Source organism: Chlamydomonas reinhardtii, chromosome 3 (genome assembly GCF_000002595.2).
Source record: "Chlamydomonas reinhardtii strain CC-503 cw92 mt+ chromosome 3, whole genome shotgun sequence".
In the NCBI taxonomy this organism is placed as follows: Eukaryota; Viridiplantae; Chlorophyta; class Chlorophyceae; order Chlamydomonadales; family Chlamydomonadaceae; genus Chlamydomonas; species Chlamydomonas reinhardtii.
In genome coordinates, this window is record NC_057006.1 from 8,851,581 (window position 1) to 8,868,852 (window position 17,272).

General features: G+C 64.0%; 4 protein-coding genes across 4 annotated transcripts; 1 reads left to right on the forward strand and 3 right to left on the reverse strand.

Moving 5' to 3' along the window:
- Positions 1-343: 343 nt before the first annotated feature.
- CHLRE_03g206929v5 (uncharacterized protein) lies at positions 344-4,544 on the reverse strand. Its single transcript, XM_043061520.1, has 7 exons — positions 3,892-4,544; positions 3,228-3,365; positions 2,322-3,011; positions 1,963-2,103; positions 1,588-1,713; positions 1,315-1,398; positions 344-1,142 (listed from the first exon to the last, which is right to left on the reverse strand). Exons 1-7 carry the CDS (start codon positions 4,459-4,461, stop codon positions 1,089-1,091), a joined length of 1,803 nt encoding a protein of 600 aa, XP_042926676.1. The 5' UTR covers positions 4,462-4,544; the 3' UTR covers positions 344-1,088.
- Positions 4,545-4,981: 437 nt separating this feature from the next.
- On the forward strand, positions 4,982-9,363 carry CHLRE_03g207041v5 (uncharacterized protein). The gene is made up of 6 exons (XM_001699344.2): positions 4,982-5,828; positions 6,009-6,056; positions 6,190-6,447; positions 6,823-6,949; positions 7,176-7,412; positions 7,736-9,363. The coding sequence occupies exons 1-6, from the start codon at positions 5,746-5,748 to the stop codon at positions 8,216-8,218; spliced, it is 1,236 nt and encodes a 411-aa protein (XP_001699396.2). The 5' UTR covers positions 4,982-5,745; the 3' UTR covers positions 8,219-9,363.
- Positions 9,364-9,365: 2 nt separating this feature from the next.
- On the reverse strand, positions 9,366-12,891 carry CHLRE_03g207153v5 (uncharacterized protein). Its single transcript, XM_043061525.1, has 7 exons — positions 12,376-12,891; positions 11,894-12,199; positions 11,564-11,647; positions 11,241-11,291; positions 10,844-11,001; positions 10,515-10,596; positions 9,366-10,274 (listed from the first exon to the last, which is right to left on the reverse strand). Exons 1-7 carry the CDS (start codon positions 12,649-12,651, stop codon positions 9,630-9,632), a joined length of 1,602 nt encoding a protein of 533 aa, XP_042926677.1. The 5' UTR covers positions 12,652-12,891; the 3' UTR covers positions 9,366-9,629.
- A 104-nt stretch (positions 12,892-12,995) lies between these two features.
- Positions 12,996-17,271, reverse strand: CHLRE_03g207265v5 (uncharacterized protein). The gene is made up of 2 exons (XM_043061526.1): positions 14,944-17,271; positions 12,996-14,759 (listed from the first exon to the last, which is right to left on the reverse strand). Exons 1-2 carry the CDS (start codon positions 16,633-16,635, stop codon positions 14,031-14,033), a joined length of 2,421 nt encoding a protein of 806 aa, XP_042926678.1. The 5' UTR covers positions 16,636-17,271; the 3' UTR covers positions 12,996-14,030.
- Between the last annotated feature and the right edge of the window lies 1 nt (position 17,272).

Here is a 17,272-nt window from a genome sequence, read left to right on the forward strand (position 1 = left end):
GTAGCAACAAATGCCACGCGAAGCTGGCATGCATGCACGGCACCATGTTGGCGCGTGTCTGAGCCGCATCTCCTGAGCAAGACGGTGATATCCGCCCCAGCGCCGCCCCACCAAGCAACGAGGTAGAGCTATGCAGCTTGCAGACATACCGACAGATGCACACGTGCCTACGCTCAGGGCACTACGCAGTTGCGTCTGCTATGCGGTGTTGCATCGGAAGCGACGTGGGAAGCGTGGCGAATCCGTGTCGGTCGCACCACAGCCTCCCTGCCCGTCCCTGCCATGAACATGCGGGCTTCTGGCTCACTGCCGTTTCTCCGGAGCAGCTCAAATACTTTACTGGATCGTACCTCTCTTACAGGAAGGGGTGGAATACCGTTCTCTCGCGGCGGCACCATCACCGGCCCGCATGCGTGAAGCAGGATATGAAGCCCAGTAACACTTAGTAGCCTACTGCAACCTCCATCTCATTGCACCGAACCTGGCTGCCCTGTAACCTCACACTTTCGTCACCCCGTCTTGCAACTCACAGCCTGCTCACCACCAATCCGACTGGAACTTGTCCCACGTTAACTGCTCTAGGGGCTTGCATGTACTAGTCAAACCTGGTGCTGAGGCCAAGTGTCACCATCATTATTCCAACTTGCTACGGTACTCCAGGCATCGATCCGTTGGGGCAATGTCCATACATGGGCCCCTTTACCCGCTCCCGAACACATAGATACCACCATAATAACTGCAAAGGCAACCGCATTTCCTTGCGTAGCCAGCTGCGATAACTTCCGATTATAGCCTGCGCGGTGCTGCCGCATCGCAAAATGCAAGGGCGCGTGGCACTGGTTGGGGTTGCCGTTGCCCTGTTGTGGCCAGGGCGTATACCCTGCCATCCCATTGCTCCTTGTATAATCCGGGGAGCGCCCGTACCCCCCCCCCCAAAAAAAGGCGTGAAGCGAGCACGCACACCAGCTCGTACCATGGCCCACCCGGGCACTTCCCGTACTGGCTGCCGTGAACCCCGGTACCGGCACCTGCTCTTTTGTCACGCTTACACAGTTTCGCTCACTCCTGCTTGGACGCTGTGAAGGCGTTTAGAAGAAGTTGTCGACGCGTCCCACGCCGATGCTCTGGGCCACCTCAGGCGCCTGCAGCCGTACCAAGGCAGGGTGCAAACAGTTGGATGACATCGCGGCGCATGACACACAACCTTAAGACACGGGTTTAAGACCACGCTCCGGCAGCCCAGCCCAGCCCAGCCTAGCCCAGGCCAGGCCAACCCAGGACGTACTCGCTTGCTCAGCCAGCGCCCTGACTCACCATGGGCACCAGGATGAGGATGGCCGTCAACACAGCCACCAGCGTGGCCGTGCGCTTGGCGTCGCTGACCGGTGACACGTTGTCCTGCAAAGGGGCCAGGTCACAGCAGGGATTAGTTGGCGGCTCGACGTGGGCCTGCATGGTTAGCATGAGCAGCACGCGATGCAACGGGCCGGTGCGTGCGACCAGGCATTCTGGTGACAAGCGCTCCGCACCGCAAACACTGCACCCTCACCCCAACTCCTCCAACAACCAAACGCGCCCGCTGCGCACCTTGATGTACTTCTCGGCGGTACGCTGGCAGATAATGACGTACAGCCCGAACGGCAGGCTGAGGCTGGAGCCCAGCAGGCCCAGGCCCAGACCCACGTAGGAGAAGAAGGAGGACAGCGCCAGAGTCTGTGGGCAGTTCGGCACCGGGCGTGTTGCGCAAGTGAGTTCTGGTAGGGACACAGGTACCAGGTGGTTACGGGCGTTGTGCGGTTACGCAAGTGGCACACGACGTGCCCCTGCCTGTCTGGCCTTCCCGCCGCCAAGCTTAGCCCACCTCAAAAGCCATAACCGCACGCCTACCACTTCAGCCCATGCTCTCGGCTCATCACCCGCACGGCGCGCACGCCTGCTATCCCCGCATCGTCACCCACGCACCTGGCGTCCGTACGCGGCCTGCATCATGCGGCCGCCGTCTAGCGAGCCGATGGGCAGCGTGTTGAGCGCCGTGGTGACCAGGCCGCACCAGCCCGCAATCACCAGGGGGCTGATCAGCACCTCGTCGGTGCCCGCGGTCAGCTGCCAGGCGGACACCGTGGAGAGGCGAGCGGGCATAGGCAAGGGTCAGTGTCAGTCCTGATGCGAGAGCATGCAGAGGCACATGAGCTTGTTGGTGTGCTCTGCGCTACACCATCTCGCCCTGACCATTCCTACCTCACCTGCGCGCCGACGCCAGGCCCGCCCTGCACCCCTGGCACCCTTCAACCCCGCGCTCCTACCCAGTCCTGCGCGCTCACCTGGTCTCCCAGCACTGCCTTGACCATCGTGCCCATCAGCAGGCTGGACTGGAACAGCGCCGTCGGCACCGGCACCAGCAGCTCCTTGGGCAGCAGGCCGGGGCTGCTCTGCAGCAGTCCCAGGAACAGCACCGCGGCCGCCGCCAAGCCGCCCGCCAGCGGCCCCGCCGCTGCCACGTCCCACAGCGCGCCGCGTCCGCTCAGCAGGTTGGTGAAGGGCGTGATCGCGCCGAAGCTGCCCAGCTGCAGGTTGGGCACGAAGTAGGTGGGGCCCAGCTTGACGCCGCGCACGGCGGCGGCGATGCGGTGGCCGATCTCGTGGGAGAAGCTGATGCCCAGTACGGAGATGAAGATGGGCACGACGGTGATGAAGTAGGAGGTGGGGTCCCAGTTCTCCAGGCCGGGCGGCAGCGCGTCCGAGTTGAAGTTGTCGGCGTTGGCGAAGAACTCCAGCGTCTCTTTGGGCAGCTTGGTGATGTTGGCCACCAGCGACAGCTGCAGGCTGGACGCCGCGAACAGCAGGAACAGCACCAGCGCCGCACCCTGGCGCCAGCCGTTGGTCTGCGGCGGCTGCGCCTGCGCCGTGGGCACGATCTGGAAAGCCACGCGCGGTCCGAAGGTGGCGGCCTTGCCGGTCAGCGGCGCGGGCGGCTCGCCGTTGACGGGCTGGTCGTCCTCAATCATGATCACCTGATTGGCAAACAAATGAGGAGGATGACGCATGGTAACCACGGAAAGGCGGATGGCAAGCATAAGTAAGCGCGTTGCGCGTGTTGCTGGCGCCATAGCTCTGTTGAAAAGCGTGCAATCGCAATCGCCCCTGTTCGTCGCCACGCCCGGCTGCGCGCCCGGCCTCCAGCTCGCCCGCCCGCCCGCCCGCCCACCTGCGGCCACTTGCCGACCTACCTCGAACTTGTCCGCCCCGAACAGCTCCGCGACCTTGTCGCACACGTGCTTGAACACCTTCTCGCGCTGGTCGCGCAGGTTGCCGCGGATGAGCAGCCCCTGCTTGTCGAACTCCTGCAGCGGGATGGTCTCCGTCACCTGCGTAGTAGGCAGTCCAAGGCGATTGGGTTGTGAGCAGGGTCGCGGCGGGCGGATGCAAAGGTTAACCCAGGTCAGGGGCGCGAATGCCTGGAGAAATGCCGCGCGGCTTGTCAAATTGGGTTGGGTTCACATGCGAACCACATAAAACCAAGCCACATTGCCCATGCATCGTGCTTTGATCTCAGGGGCAAAGTCCCAGGTATGCAGGTTGCGATTGCGTGTGTGCCCATCTCCCTCGCCATCAGCCCAGGTAGCTTCCTGCAGCCCCTCGCCGCGGCCGCAGGAGGCGTCGAATTGCTCAGTACCAGCTGACCAGCTAGCCATATCTGTGCCCAAGCGCTATAGCTCATACAGATTTGATCAGGTGGCCGTTGTCACCGGTTGCATCCAAGTTGCGCCTCCAACTCTACCGTACACTCAACCGTATCCAACATGCCACGCGCCCATGCCCACACGCCCCGTGCCACCCAGTCCCTGCTGACCCTCTCCGCGCCACACGTAGTCATGCGGACACGCCACGCACCCAGAAGGTCTGTGGCCCGAATGCCGCCTCCTTGAGGCGCTTCATGTCCTCCTTGTCCAGCATGTCGTTGCCCTTGCTCATGGCCGTGAGCAGCGTCTCAAACTCCTGCCGCAGCTGCTGCTGTTGTGCCTCCACGTTGCCCGACTTGCCGCTGCGCTGCGCGTCCGCCAGCTGGCGCGCCTTCTCCACGATCTTCTGGAACTGGTCCTCGGAGGCGCCGTTGCTGCTGGAAGCGCCGTTACCGTTGCTGGTGCTGACGCCGGAGGTGGAGGCGGGCGTGGACGACGCTGCGCGCGCCGCGTCCGAGGATACAGACTCTGCCACGGCGGTTGCGGACTTGGTCGACGCCGACGAGCCCGTGCCAGCCTTTGGGTCATTGGGATCAATGCCCAGGAGAGCGTCGAGTCCTTCCAGCGTCCGTTTGATGCGCTGCTCCTGGTTCTCCTCGGTAGATGCTTTCACTAGCACGCTGAATCGCCGACCGCCTATGATGCGGCCAACCACCGGCGCTCTATGGCATCGTGCATGTTGGGGCACGGCGCTGCGCCCTCGCAAGCCAGAGGCGAGCATCGCTGCAGAAAGTTCCTTGGGTGGAAACACAACAAAGACGTGAAATCACGAGATATAGTGTTTGCTAACGCGTGATGTATTCGTTGTAAGAGAGCAGCGGTCAGGACCACGCATGGTTGCGAGCAAACTTGAGCCCTGGGCATGAAGATCGATTGGCCAGCGCACCTCCAGCGCGGCTTGAAGCTGGCACACAAACGTAAAACACCCACATATATTAGGCACTAGCCCAGCTTCAACGGGGCCTCCGACACACGGATGGAGCTTTCGTTTGAGGATGCCCACCACCGGCTGGCTTTCCCCAGCTCCCCTTTCCATTCCATACCCGCTTTCAGACAAGCTGAACTACAGTATCTTGTGGTTGGATGGATTTGACGGACCTGTTATTGGGCCACCGTGTCAACCTGCTGCCCTGTTCCTGGGTGTCAGCTGCGGCCTGACCGCGTGTCCGTGTCCACCGCGACCGCCGCTCGCGCGCCTCTGCTCGCGTCCCACATCCTTGCATCTTGCAAGTGCAATCCCTCGTAAGCGCCTCAACATCAACGATAGCAACAGTGTCCACTGCTTGAACGTGGCGCCCTCGACGATCCCATGGGACGGATGGAGTGATGGTGCACACCAGAGGCGGTTTCCTCAGCCGACAAACCCCAAACACTCCAGATGAGGGAGGCTGGCTACTATTGCGCTCTTTCCTTAAACAATGTCACGGGGCAATTGGGTCGTGAAGCATGGATCCGTGTGCGAACTGGTCAAGCGTGGGCAAGCCGTGGCGGTGTCCCGCCACTTCGAACCAGGTTGCTCGAGATTGCTGAAAGCTTATGTGGCATAGAAGCGCTCGGGCGGGCGCTGTTGTGTTCTGGGGCCTTCCGCTTTCATGGCGTGTCGCGTGCCAAACCCAGCTTGATCGCTGAAGTGCAACACAGTGCGCCTGCCTTGCACTCTGCTCAAGTATTTCCGCTGTAAACAACTGCACATAAGCATGTCCTTGAAGAAAACCTGCGCTCCCGCTTGTTTTGCTTTTTGCTGACTTTGCAGGCATATCTTTTCGGCCAGCATCCTATAAACATCCTAGACTAGGTACTTGAATCTAGTTAGCTCCAAAACGCCCATCTACTCCGTGTTGGAGAGCGAATTAGGCGCGTTTCGGGCCCAGCACGGATTGGATTAACACAACAAGTTCCATATGTTGCTGGAGCTGGCAACATAGTGCAAGCACGGCGCTGGAGCCGTAGCGGGGTGCCCAATTCAGTTCAAGCGCAAAACTCGCACACCTTGGGTGTGGCAAAAATGGGTCCCTGGGACCGCTTGGTCGAGAATATATCGTCGCGGCTTGCCTTCTTCCCGCCCACACCGGCGACGTACGCTGTGCGGTGAGTTTGTGCAAGACACCGTGGGTTGGCTGTCACCTTACCGTGCTCGCCCCCCACTGCTTCTTACCCCGCGCGCGCTCAGCCCCTTGCTAATCAAAACCTGCACTGGCACGTGATTTGCACACATACCAGCAACACAAATTGCGCGACCCTACGCGGCTGCCGCGTGTTTGTCTGCAGGGAGCACCAGGACGGCACTGGCGAGCAATTCATCCAGCCCCTGTCACCGTGAGTTGGGGTTCACCCCTTGTTGTTTTCACCTGCTGTTGTACTGCAAGCCTCGGGATTCTCGCCATGTGTTGACGTCGCTCACAGTCTGGCAAGTCACCTGTCATCACCCATCGTGTCGCCCTGCCAACAGAGACGTGCCCAAAGTGCTGCAATGTAAGGTCCGCGTCATTCCCGTCCCGGCGCTGAAGCGCGGCGGCGGTGGCACCAGCATCGTCACCGCCTTCTTCCGTTACGGCAGCCACAGCCGCAGCTCCAACGCCAGCAGCGGCGCCGCCGGCTCGGCCTCTGCGGCCGCCGCCGTGGCGGCGGCCGCCGCCAGCAACCGGCTGACTCTGCTGTACAGCCACGGCAACGCGGTGGACCTCGGACACATGCTGCCCGTGTACAGGTGCGGGCAGAGGCGTACGGCAGGGGTGTGCGGCTGGCAGGCAGGGGGTGTTGGGGCGTCGCGAGCGGGGAGGCGGGGGCAGGAGGCGAAGCACGAGGGGAGGGCGGGCCGCAGGCGGGGAATGCAAGGCACGGGCGGTTTGGTGGGCGGCTGTAGGGGGTACAGCCACGTGGGTTACAGCGCGCATCAGTTGGCTGGACGGGCGGCATGGTGCCGAATGGGGTAGCCTTATAGGCCATGTCGTCATCCTAGCCGTCTTCCGCCCCGCCCCGGCCAGCCCGGGTTATACGTGGAGGTCGCACTGCACTTCTGGGTTGGGCGACGTTTCCTTGACTCTTCTGGACTTACTGGGCTCGGGCACATAACCTTCCTCAGGGAGCTGTCGCGGCTGCTCAAGGTGAACGTGATGGGCTACGACTACAGCGGCTACGGCTGCAGCACCGGCACCCCCACCGTCACCAACACGCTGGCAGACATCACCGCAGTGCTGGCCTGCCTGCAGGTGGGTGGTCGTCGGTGGGTGGTGGACATGGGTGTGATTGTGGGCGTGTGCATACAGGGGTATGGAATGCGTGCTGGCGTGTGCGCTGCTGGGTGCCTGGCGCACGGCCTTGCAGCCCGACCGGCAAGATTCCCGGCTACGACACACCTCTACGAAACACCTCCATTCACCACCACCACCACCACCACCACCACCTTGACACGCCGTGCACCGCACAACAACACAGGACACGTACGGCATCCCCGCCGGCCGCGTGGTCCTGTACGGCCAGAGTGTGGGCAGCGGCCCCTCCTGCTACCTGGGCGCGGAGCGGGCGGACTTGGCGGGGGTGGTGCTGCACAGCCCGCTGCTGTCGGGCGTGCGCGTGCTCAAGCCGCACGTGCGCTGGTGGCCCGCCTGGGCGGACGTGTACCCCAACCACACGCTGGCGCCCAAGATAAAGAGCCCGGTGCTGGTGATGCACGTGAGTGTGTGGGCGATGCGTGCGGAGGAAGGTGTGGGAGGCTGGGCAGGATGGGGCTAGCATGGAAGGAGGGAAGCAGGTAAGGAGGGAGGGCGGGGCAAGGAGGGTTGGAGGAGATGGCTGATGACGTTGTCAGAGCAGAGAGCGTGACCACCAGCCCCAGCCCCAACCCTTCACTAAACCGCATCCACGCCACGTCACCACACCACCACATCCTCGCTCTTTTGCATTGGGTTCAGTTTGGGTCTGGGCTGGTATCTGCAACCACCCCACACACACACACACACACACACCTCCTCCACAAACACACACACCCCACACAGGGCACGGAGGACGAGGTGATCCACATCTCCTGCGGCAGGCGGCTTCTGGAGCTGTGCCCCAACAAGGCCACGCCGCTGTGGGCCGCCGGCTACGGCCACCAGGACTTGGAGATGTGCTCCGGCTACCTGCCCTCGCTGGAGAACTTCCTGGCCAAGGTGGCGGGCCAGCAGTACCTGCACATGCCAGCGGGGCCAGGCGCAACAGGGCCGGCGGTGGTGGCGCAGCAGCAGCTGCAGCAGCAGGGGCAGGCGGTGGGCGGCGCGCCGGCGCCTGCGGCGCCGGCGGCGGCGGCCGCCGCTGCTGCGCAGCAGCGGTTAGCGGCGGTGGGGTCTGGGCCGTCGGGAGCGTCAGCGGCAGCAGGGGCTGCGGGGGCAGGGTCGGCGGCGGCAACGCCGAATGGGCTGAATGGGCATCAGGCAGCGGCAGGGAATGGGGCGGCGGGTGGGCTGCCGGCATCTGCGTCGGGCGGGAGGCGGTCGTAGTGTTATAGCTGGCAGAGTGCGGTGGAGATTGATGGAGAGGCTTTCGCGGACGCGTGAAGACTGAAGAGGCGGGCGAAGAGTGAAGCAGGACGTTCTCGTTGGTGTGTTTTGGCGATTAGCCAGTTCATACACTTTTATTGTGAACAGCGTTCGTGTGCGCACGCGAATGTACCTTTGCGTGGACACTGTGTGCGTGAGAGCAAACGAGACGTCCAAGCGTGCTTTGAGTCTGGGAGGTTCACGCGCGGAAGCCATTGTGAGAACCAAGTCACAGGGTGGGGCGAGTGGCGCGTCTGAGAGTGCGGCCGGTATCGGCGGATGTACGAGCAATGGGCTGGGGGGACATCAGCAAAGAAGAGGGACATACGGCGTGGACATAGGGTGGTGCTTTGACCAGGTGCATTGACTACTGTGTTGGTGTATCGACGCGGCTGACTGACGGCATCGCAGGTAGACTGCGGCGTTTGGACGCATGGGGATTAGGGAACCTGCAGATGCAGAGTTTAAGGCTGGTTGCTTACCGCCGTCCACAAATTGTTCTTGACGCATTTGACTTGGTGCGGTGGTTGTCAGACGTTAGTACGGACGTACGGTGTATGTGCCGGGAGGTGTGGGAATGAATCGGGCCCTGTTTGGTTGCGGCCGGGCTGCCGTCGTGAGGGCTGGTCTTCCACAAAGGTTTGGCACAGGACAGGACGAACTTAAGCCACTGGCGCACCAGGTGCTGCTCAAAACACATCAATAAGGATGCCGCCGGGGGGCGGCGGGAAATGTGGTGGGTGGACAGGTGAATTTCAGGTGTGATGGTGCAATGGCGCGAATGGAAGAAACACGCTGCTATTGTGGGGGTGGTTTGCGGCTTGGCTTGCTGGTGAGCCTGTGTGTTGCCTGGCTTGCCCTTGATGTTTAGAGCAACAGGCGCGTGGTGCAATTGTACTGCGGCACATTGGTTGTCGCACGGCAATGTCATATGAGCAACGCGCTGGCGGAGATCCTTCCGCATGCAGGCCACACTGAGCAGCAGGTCCGCGCGGCCGTGCCAGGATCCATGCGGGCACACGTCTACATGAGCCTTAAATGGAGGAGGAAGGCCTGACGGCGCGAAAGCCTCACAACTCTTTTAGAGTGCCCTGAGTCGTCAACAAGTCCTTTTACGGCGTTCCGGCTACAAGAGATGACAATCTCCCCTGGCATCACCCACATTGCCGCAGCGGCACCAGGCGGCGCAGTCAGCAAGCAACGGCCGCGTGCACCATGAGACAGCACAAGGAAGCCAGCTCTACAACCGCGTTTGTGCATTTGTGTTTATTGGCTCCATAAGTGACCACGCAGCCAGACATCAACCGAGCCCCTCGCCAGCCCAGCGGGCGGCCTGCACACCGCGTCCCCTCGCCCTAGGTTGCCCCGAGCACTAGTAGTGCAGCGATGCACCCGCGAGCGCAGCCGCCAGGTGTGATACAGCCGCCGTCGCAGCCTCCTCGCGGGCAGCACCCACAGCAGACCCACTGCCCTCACCCGCCGACACCACCGGGCCAGCACCTGCGCCCCGACCCAACTCTCCACTTCCTCCTCCGCTGCCCGGCCCACCGCCGCTAGCACCTGCCAGCCCTACAGCGCCGCCCCCGCCATCCCCAGCCCCACCACCACCACTGCTACTGCTGCTGCATGCGCCGGCGCCCTCCGGCAGTAGCAGTAGTTTCTGCACCCGGGGGTGGCTCTTCAGGTGCTGCAGTGTGGTGCTGCTGGCCAGGGTGCCGGACAGGTCCACCACCACCGGCGCCGCGGACGTGTCCGGCGCAGGCCCTGCTGCTGCGGAGTAGGAGCCACTGGCGCCAACGACACTAGCTGTGCCGTCGGCCGCCGCCGGGCCGGCTGGCGCCAGCGCTACCCCTGTCCGCGACAGGCCCGGCGACAGCAGCTGCTCCTTGGATGCGGGGGCAGCCGCGCTGCCGGCCGCACCTCGCTCTGGAGCCAGCAGCACCTGCGGTCCCCCTGCACCAGACGGCACGGCGCCACTGCGGCCCCCGAGGGCCTCCTCGTCAGCCACGAGCTCCACCTGGGTGAAAAACACAATGGCGGCCAGGCGGGATTCGTAGCATTCCCAACCCATGCACGCCCTGCCTCCCGTATAGGCAACAAGCGCCCCCCCCCCCCGTAAACAGGCTCTCCACATGACTTGTCGTCCATTGCCGTACTTTCTCAGCGCGTCAATACCGCCCAGCCACCCAACTACGCCATCATCACCACGTCATACAACCTCAGCCGCATGCCCGCGCGCCCGCCCGCCCGCACCCACCCGCGACAGGCTCATGCAGCCGGTGAGGTCCAGCAGCTGCAGCCGCGGCGCCCACAGCCGCAGACCGCGCAGGTCCTCGCACCTGCAGCCAGCCACACACACACGGCCAGGGCAAGAGCGATTCACGCCATTGTGACCACAGCCAGCACTCTCGCACCCGGTGCGTCTCTGGAACGACTCAAGTGTCCACGCAGGTTCACCAACATCGACGATCAGCAGCGCGCAATCACCATCAACCGGTACGGTAGTAATTGACAGCTGCCGTAGGATAACCACAATCAACTGGGCGCTCTCAGACAGACAGATCCGGGGGCCATGCACGCGCCTACCTGTGCAGGCACAGCTGCTGGCAGGCGGGCAGCGCCAGGTGGTGGCTGCCGTGCACGCCCAGCAGCCGCCCGGCGGTGAAGGCGCGCAGGCGGGGGCAGGCGGACAGCGAGGCGCCGAAGCCGGAGCCGTCACGCACCGACACGCCGTCCAGGCTCGCCTGTGCAAGTGCGGCAAGGCGCGGGGGATAACGGCTTCACGGTGTTGCCAAGGATGGTGCCCAGCTGCTGAGCAAAGACGCTGATTATATCTTCGTGCACTTAAATTTGCAACACACTCATAGACGCACACACACACACACACACACACACATACACTTAGAGACACATACAGGCGCACACACACACACACACACACACACACTCACTCACTCACACACACACACACACACACACTCACACAGGTGAGCTCCGGCAGCTGCAGGTGGAAGGCGTCCAGGGGGCCCGAGTCCTGCATGGCATGCATGGCGCCGACGGATCGGAGTGATGCGTTGTTAGATGTGATGTGTGCCTCGGCGTTACAAGACCCTCACCCGTGTTGCGCGGGGTGTCGGGGGCCGTGGACGGTGCGGAATCATGTATGTTGAGAGCTGGTGCCGTGTTGGTTCCGAGTGTACGCCACTTCAACAGCGCAGACCATCAGGACGACCACCGCTGCACCCCACCCCACCCCACCCCACAGCTGCACCCCACCCCACCCCGCCACTACTCCCCGAGCCGCACCTGCAGCTGCATGACCGCCAGCCGCTGCAGCCTCGGCGTGTTGGCGGAGGTGAACACACACGTGCGCAGCGGCGTGAACGTCACCTGCTTGGGCGTGGCGGGCAGGCGGCAGCAGGGGGCAGGCGTGTTTGCCGAGGAGCAGCGCCGCAGCACCTAAGAGTGCATCCAAGCTCCCTTCATGCGCTGTGCTTCCTTCCTATAACCCACCTGCATGCCAGACCCCCTGCTGCGCACCCAGCCTCAACCCCCGGTGCCATACGCAACCATCGGCATTGTCCACCCCCTTGACCCCTTCCACGCTCCCCCCCCCCCCTGCGGCCCACAGCCCACCGTGAGCTCCTGAAGGTGGGGCAGCCACACGCCCGCAGCCGGGCTCAGGTCCAGAGCCTGCTGCTGCTGAGCCGCCTGCCGCCTGCGCCGCCTCCCGCTCCAGTCCCCCCAATGACTCCAGTCCCGGACACCGCCCGCCTCCTCCTCCTCCTCATCGTCCTCCTCCTCTTTCTCTGCGCCCCTTCCGCCGCCCGCCCAGTTCCTGGCAGTAGCGGTTGTAGGAGCGGCTGCGGCTGCAGTCGGTCGCGACCGCAGCTCCAGCTGTTGCAGGTGCGGGAAGGTGCGGCACACCCACAGGAGGTCGGCCTGCCGAAGGGAGAGGGCGAGGTGGGTGCAGGCGATCAGGCGGGCAGCGGGCGAGCCACTCGAGCAAGAGCGTGGCGAGCTATCAAGGCCGCTGGCGCCGGCCCTCTACACATGCCCAAAGCCTCCTGCCGCCCAAAGCCCATCCCCATGAGGCTCCAGACTCCAAGCAAGCGCACCTGGCTGAGCGGCCGGTCCAGCACCGCGCTGCGCAGCGCCTTGGGCAGCGCGGCCCTGAAGCCGCGGCACACGGCGCGGCCACGCAGCACGTCGCGCAGCGCCACCGCCGCCCCAGTGGAGGAGGCGGAGGAGGAGGAGGCGGAGGAGGCGGCGCCGTACACCAGCTGCCACAGCTCCGGCGTGAGGCCGCCCAAACCAGGGGCCGGATCAGTCGCCGGGTCAGGCTTGCTGTCGCCGCTGACAGCGCCCACCGAGGCTGGCCGGGGAGCATCCATGCTGTTCGATTAGTATCAAGAAGAATCGCCTTCGCAGATGTGATTTACCAGATGACCCACGGGGTCTTACCCATCGCTTCGTTCAAACCCCAAGTCGCCACGCATGTGGCAGGCAGCAGCATGAGTAGCGCAGCTGACCATCTGTGCTGTGCTTTGGCTGCTTGCTGCGCTGCGCTGCGACTAGACACCTCGTTGGCTGTGCCTGCACAAAGTGACCCTGGCTATGTCCAAGAGATGAGGTTGTTCCAAAACCTTCGTCCTCAGACCGGCAGATGTGGGGTGGGCTCAGCCCACGCCTCCCCCACCTCCCTTGTCCCACAAAGTAGCCGAGTGCGCATGGGCGCGTGTAAATATCATCCCCAACCCGCCCCCCACCCGAACTCACAGCCCTGCACAAACCCCAGCCCAATCCCCAACGTATTCCCCAACCCAATCCCCAACCCTAACCCCACCCAAGCCCCAACCCCGGAGCTAAGGCCACAGCTACTAGCTCCAACATCCTCATCCCCACCCCCTTAATTTCCCTCATCCTCTCCTTCTCCCCCGCCACTTCATTCAGCGCCCTGCTCGCCGACCACATCTACCACACCTTACGCCCGCGTCGGGTCTGGTCCGCCTTCGCTGCCTTCACCCGAGCCGCCGTCGCCAGCCGCCGTCAGCCTGAGCCACTGGTGGGCCGCCTGGGTGGCGTAGGCCACACCCCCACATGCACACGCCTGCTGCTGAGCTGTGTGATCAGCGGCGGCCGTCGCGGATGTCGGCATGGGCGGCCTCGTACTAGGAGGATGAGTCCGTAGTGCGTACTAATACGCGTATTCTGTAAGAGGGGTCGCGTACTGTGCAATTCTGATCGCCACGCAGTCACCGCCGATCAACACACATGCGCATAACACGCTTCTCGCACGTTCTGCGCTGCAACAAACCGTACAATTCCTCACAAGCAGCTTGGTTGTCAAGCACATACACACATTAGTATACACACGCAACACAGTTGCTAGTTGTCAAAGTTCTGGCTCGAAGCTTGAACTTGTGGCCGTCACTCTTTCTTACTGTATCTTACTGTACAAAGCATACACATATACGTGATTGCCACGCCTGCCTCATCACGCCCTGCACGTGCTGCAACCAGCTGTATGTACAGGCACCTGTATCTGCACATGCCTCTCCCACGCCCAGCCCCCGCTGCTGCAAAGAGCTTACGCACAGGCGTATGCACAGGCAACCATGCATGGCACCACCGCCTTTGCCTTTCGTTAATGGTCCCATACCACCATCCTGTTCGCATGAGCACACGAACCTCGCCAACCTCCCTGCTTGCTACTTCCACAGCTTTGTCAGCACATCCTACAGCCCCAAGCCGCCGAGGGATACCCTGCAGACTACATGCACACCCGCACCAAGCGGTTGTCCACGACGCCCACTGGCGCCAGCAACTTCTCCACTGTAGCCACCAGCGCCCGGCCCACCATCTCGCCCCGCTGCCGCCGACGCGCCGCCGCATCTTGCGCCCCGCCGTCCTCGGGGCGGCTGTGGAGCCGGCACCCAGCTACCGAGTGGACCTCCACCTTACGTAGCTGGGGCTGCTTGCGGCGGCCTGTAGACGCCACCACCACCAGCGCCAGGATGAGGTCCGCCTGCGCCGCCGTCCAGCGGCCGCCCAGGTGCCGACACCGCTCCGGCGGCGCCAGGTCGGGACTACTGCCGCCAGCAGCACCAGCAGCACCAGCAGCACCAGCAGCACCAGCAGCAGCAGTGGTCAGGCGGGCGTGGGTGTCAGACCAGAACGTGCACATGAGCCACGCCTCCTGGAGCAGCCGGTCGAGCGCGGTAGTATCGCCGCCCGTTCTGTCCAATGGGCCGTACGCGTACTGCTCAGCCACCCGTCGCCTGCACGCGACCTGTCCCGCCGCGCCGTGGTCTGCAGCAGCCGGCTGCGCGCCCGCACCGCCAGCGGCGCCATCGCCATGGGTGCCGAGGGAGCCGTGGTCGCCGCCGGGGCCGTAGCACCAGTAGTCAATGTGCAGCTCGATGTGGGTCAGCGCCGGCATGCTGCCGAGCGTCAGCAGCGACACGGGATCATAGGAGCACGTGTGCGCCAGACTCAAATGCTGCGAGCATTGGCAGGTGGGGCACAGCCGCACAGGAAATGGCATGGAGATGAGAGTGATGAGTGATGACGGCACCCCTTCAACGACAGTGTTGCGGGGGCGGCGCCGAGCGAAAACGGCTTGACTGCACCAGCCACCTCCCACCATTAGACCACCCCACTGCCGCCCGTCACCACTCGCTCACCTGCAGCTGTGTCATTCCTTGGGCCAGGTGGCGGAGGTCGCGGTCGCTCAGCGCAAACCCGCCCAGCATGAGGCGCTGCAGATTGGCCTGCCCCAGCATGAGCAGCCAGCCATGCCCACCGTCAATGCAAGGCGGCGGCGGCGTTACGCCATTCTGAATGGCCACCACGGTGTCGGCCATTGCCGCTTCAAAGCTGACGGCATCAGCGCCAGCCCCCACGGCGAGGTGCGGTGGCAGCAGTGCACGCGGCCATGGAGCTGCAGGCAATGCTGCTGCGCCCGCGCCCCCGCCCGCACCTCCTTGTCCGATGCCAGCCTGCTGGTGTTGCCCCTGCGGCTGAGGCTGCTGCGCCTGGTCCTGCAGCTCATGTCCGGCCGCGGCCTCCTGCTGCCCCTGCCCCTGCACCGGCTCTTGCCCCTGCTCTTGCGCCTGCGGCTGACCCCCTGCTTGCTGCTCCTCGTGTTCCTCCCCCCCTTCCTCCTCCTCCTCCTCCTCTTTCTCCTCCTCCTCCTCCTCGTCCTGCTGCTCCTCCTCCTGCTCCTCCTCCGCAGCAGCCACGTCGCGGCGCCGGCGCGGCACCACGTCAAGCACCAGGCCCGCCAAGGGAACACACGGGCCCGCCGAGCCCCACGGGCCGTCACAACGGCACTGCAGCTTGTGGGCCAGGACGGACATCGCGATGGCCAGTGTCCACGCGCCCGCCGGCAGTAGCGAGCCGCCACGGTCCGCGAACCGCGCCTCCGGCACCTGCACCTCCAAGTACGGGGCCCCAGCGCAGCTGCTGCAGCCGCGGACCGCCACGCGTTCCAGCGATTGGGGGATGCAGCTCAAGCCTGCCAGCGCGTCCGCTTGCAAGATGTCGTCATGCAGCTCCAGCTCGCGCAGCTGCTGCGGCCAGAACACGACCGGCACTGCGCGCAGCCGCCGGGCGGCGCCCCCATCTTCCACCTCCACCTCCTCCTCCTCTTCCCCGTCGCTGTTGCCGTCGTCCTCGTCCTCGACGTCGTCGTCGTGGAACCCTACGCCGCCGTGGTCGTTCCGCGCCCGCGCCAGCTTGGCGACGTGCAGCGAGGTGAGCGCCGTGAGGGCTGCCAGCGACAGCTCCCCCTGCCGCGGCAGCTCCAGCGCGTGGTCCGGCATGTGCAGCTGCACCAGCTGCGCTAGCGCACTGAAGGCGGCGGCGGGCAGCGCCTGAGAGTGAGAGCCCGCGGCGTCGCCACTGTAGGCCAGCGTTAGGCTGGTGAGCCGGGTCAGCGGCTGGAGCGCCAGCGGCACCACATCCCGCGACATCACGTCATCCAGCGTCAGGCTCTGCAGCTGCGTCAGGCGGCCCAGCTGCCGCGCGTCTGAGCGCGTGAGCGGCAGGTCTTTGGTGGTGAGTGTGAGGCTGCGAAGATTGGCGGCGGCAGATAGCGCGGTGAACAGGGGCGCCGCCAGCGGCCGCGGCCCCTGGACGCGCAGGTCCAGGCTTGCCAGGCGCCGCCAGGCGCCCAGGCCTGCCAACAGGTCCTCACGCGCCTTTGAGCCGATGCCATTCGCTGCGCTGCTGTCGTCGGTAGGTTTAGACAGCAGGGGCAGCAGCGCGGCACCCAGGCTTCTGCATGTGGCCGCGTCACAGTCCCACAACTCCAGTCGCGTGACGCCGGCCCACGCCGCCGCGGCGGCGGCGGCGACGTCAGCATTGCCCAGCATAGCGCCAGAGATGGACAGGCAGTCTGTAGCCTTTGCGCCTGGCCTTTTGCAGGATTGCAAGGTATGCAGGAGGTCCAGCCTGCGTGGCGGTGGTGTAATCCAGTCAAGCGGTAAGGGCAAGCAGAGCCTATGGTGAAGCAGCGGAAACAGGAGCAAAGGCTAGCAAATTAGCCATGAAAGATGCAGACTTACAGGCGCTGCTGCCGTTTCTCCATGTCCCCGTGTTGCAGATTGATGTGCACCCGTTGGGGGCAGCAGCCCCGGTTTATGATAGCCCGGGCGGTGTGGGCGACCTCCGCCGCGGTCCGGTCCACTGCGTCCACCAGCCGCAGCGACGAAGCGACGTCCCGGTCAAAGACATCACGGGACGCAACACAGAGCTCGCGGAGCTTGTGTGTCTCGGACGTGAACATCGAGCTCGCCACACGCGGGAGAAGGTCGGTGAACAGCGTGGTGGCGACGCACGGCCGCAAGCCTCGCAGGGGTGGCGGCAGTGACTCTTCCATTGCACTAGCAAGTGCAATATATATGTTACTCCGGGTCTAGGAAGTTTTGTCAGGTGAAACGCTGAGCGATACAAACGCGTTTAAGCTGATGAGCACCGATGAGCACTTGCAAGCAGGCGACGACAGTAATT

What these genes read in the sequence shown, in the direction of transcription:
- CHLRE_03g206929v5 (XM_043061520.1), bottom strand. Translation starts at nt 4,461, where the DNA reads ATGCTCGCCTCTGGCTTGCGAGGGCGCAGCGCCGTGCCCCAACATGCA. An exon ending in TCGGGCCACAGACCTTCTGG is followed by an intron (nt 3,366 to 3,891) that starts GTGCGTGGCGTG and finishes CCTACTACGCAG; the next exon opens with GTGACGGAGACCATCCCGCT. An exon ending in TCGGGGCGGACAAGTTCGAG is followed by an intron (nt 3,012 to 3,227) that starts GTAGGTCGGCAA and finishes TTTGCCAATCAG; the next exon opens with GTGATCATGATTGAGGACGA.
- CHLRE_03g207265v5 (XM_043061526.1), bottom strand. Translation starts at nt 16,635, where the DNA reads ATGCTGGGCAATGCTGACGTCGCCGCCGCCGCCGCGGCGGCGTGGGCC. An exon ending in AAGGAATGACACAGCTGCAG is followed by an intron (nt 14,760 to 14,943) that starts GTGAGCGAGTGG and finishes CAATGCTCGCAG; the next exon opens with CATTTGAGTCTGGCGCACAC.
- CHLRE_03g207153v5 (XM_043061525.1), bottom strand. Translation starts at nt 12,651, where the DNA reads ATGGATGCTCCCCGGCCAGCCTCGGTGGGCGCTGTCAGCGGCGACAGC. An exon ending in AGCTGCCGGAGCTCACCTGT is followed by an intron (nt 11,002 to 11,240) that starts GTGAGTGTGTGT and finishes GCACTTGCACAG; the next exon opens with GCGAGCCTGGACGGCGTGTC. An exon ending in GCTGCATGAGCCTGTCGCGG is followed by an intron (nt 10,275 to 10,514) that starts GTGGGTGCGGGC and finishes TTTTTCACCCAG; the next exon opens with GTGGAGCTCGTGGCTGACGA.
- CHLRE_03g207041v5 (XM_001699344.2), top strand. Translation starts at nt 5,746, where the DNA reads ATGGGTCCCTGGGACCGCTTGGTCGAGAATATATCGTCGCGGCTTGCC. An exon ending in TTCATCCAGCCCCTGTCACC is followed by an intron (nt 6,057 to 6,189) that starts GTGAGTTGGGGT and finishes CCCTGCCAACAG; the next exon opens with AGACGTGCCCAAAGTGCTGC. An exon ending in CACATGCTGCCCGTGTACAG is followed by an intron (nt 6,448 to 6,822) that starts GTGCGGGCAGAG and finishes AACCTTCCTCAG; the next exon opens with GGAGCTGTCGCGGCTGCTCA.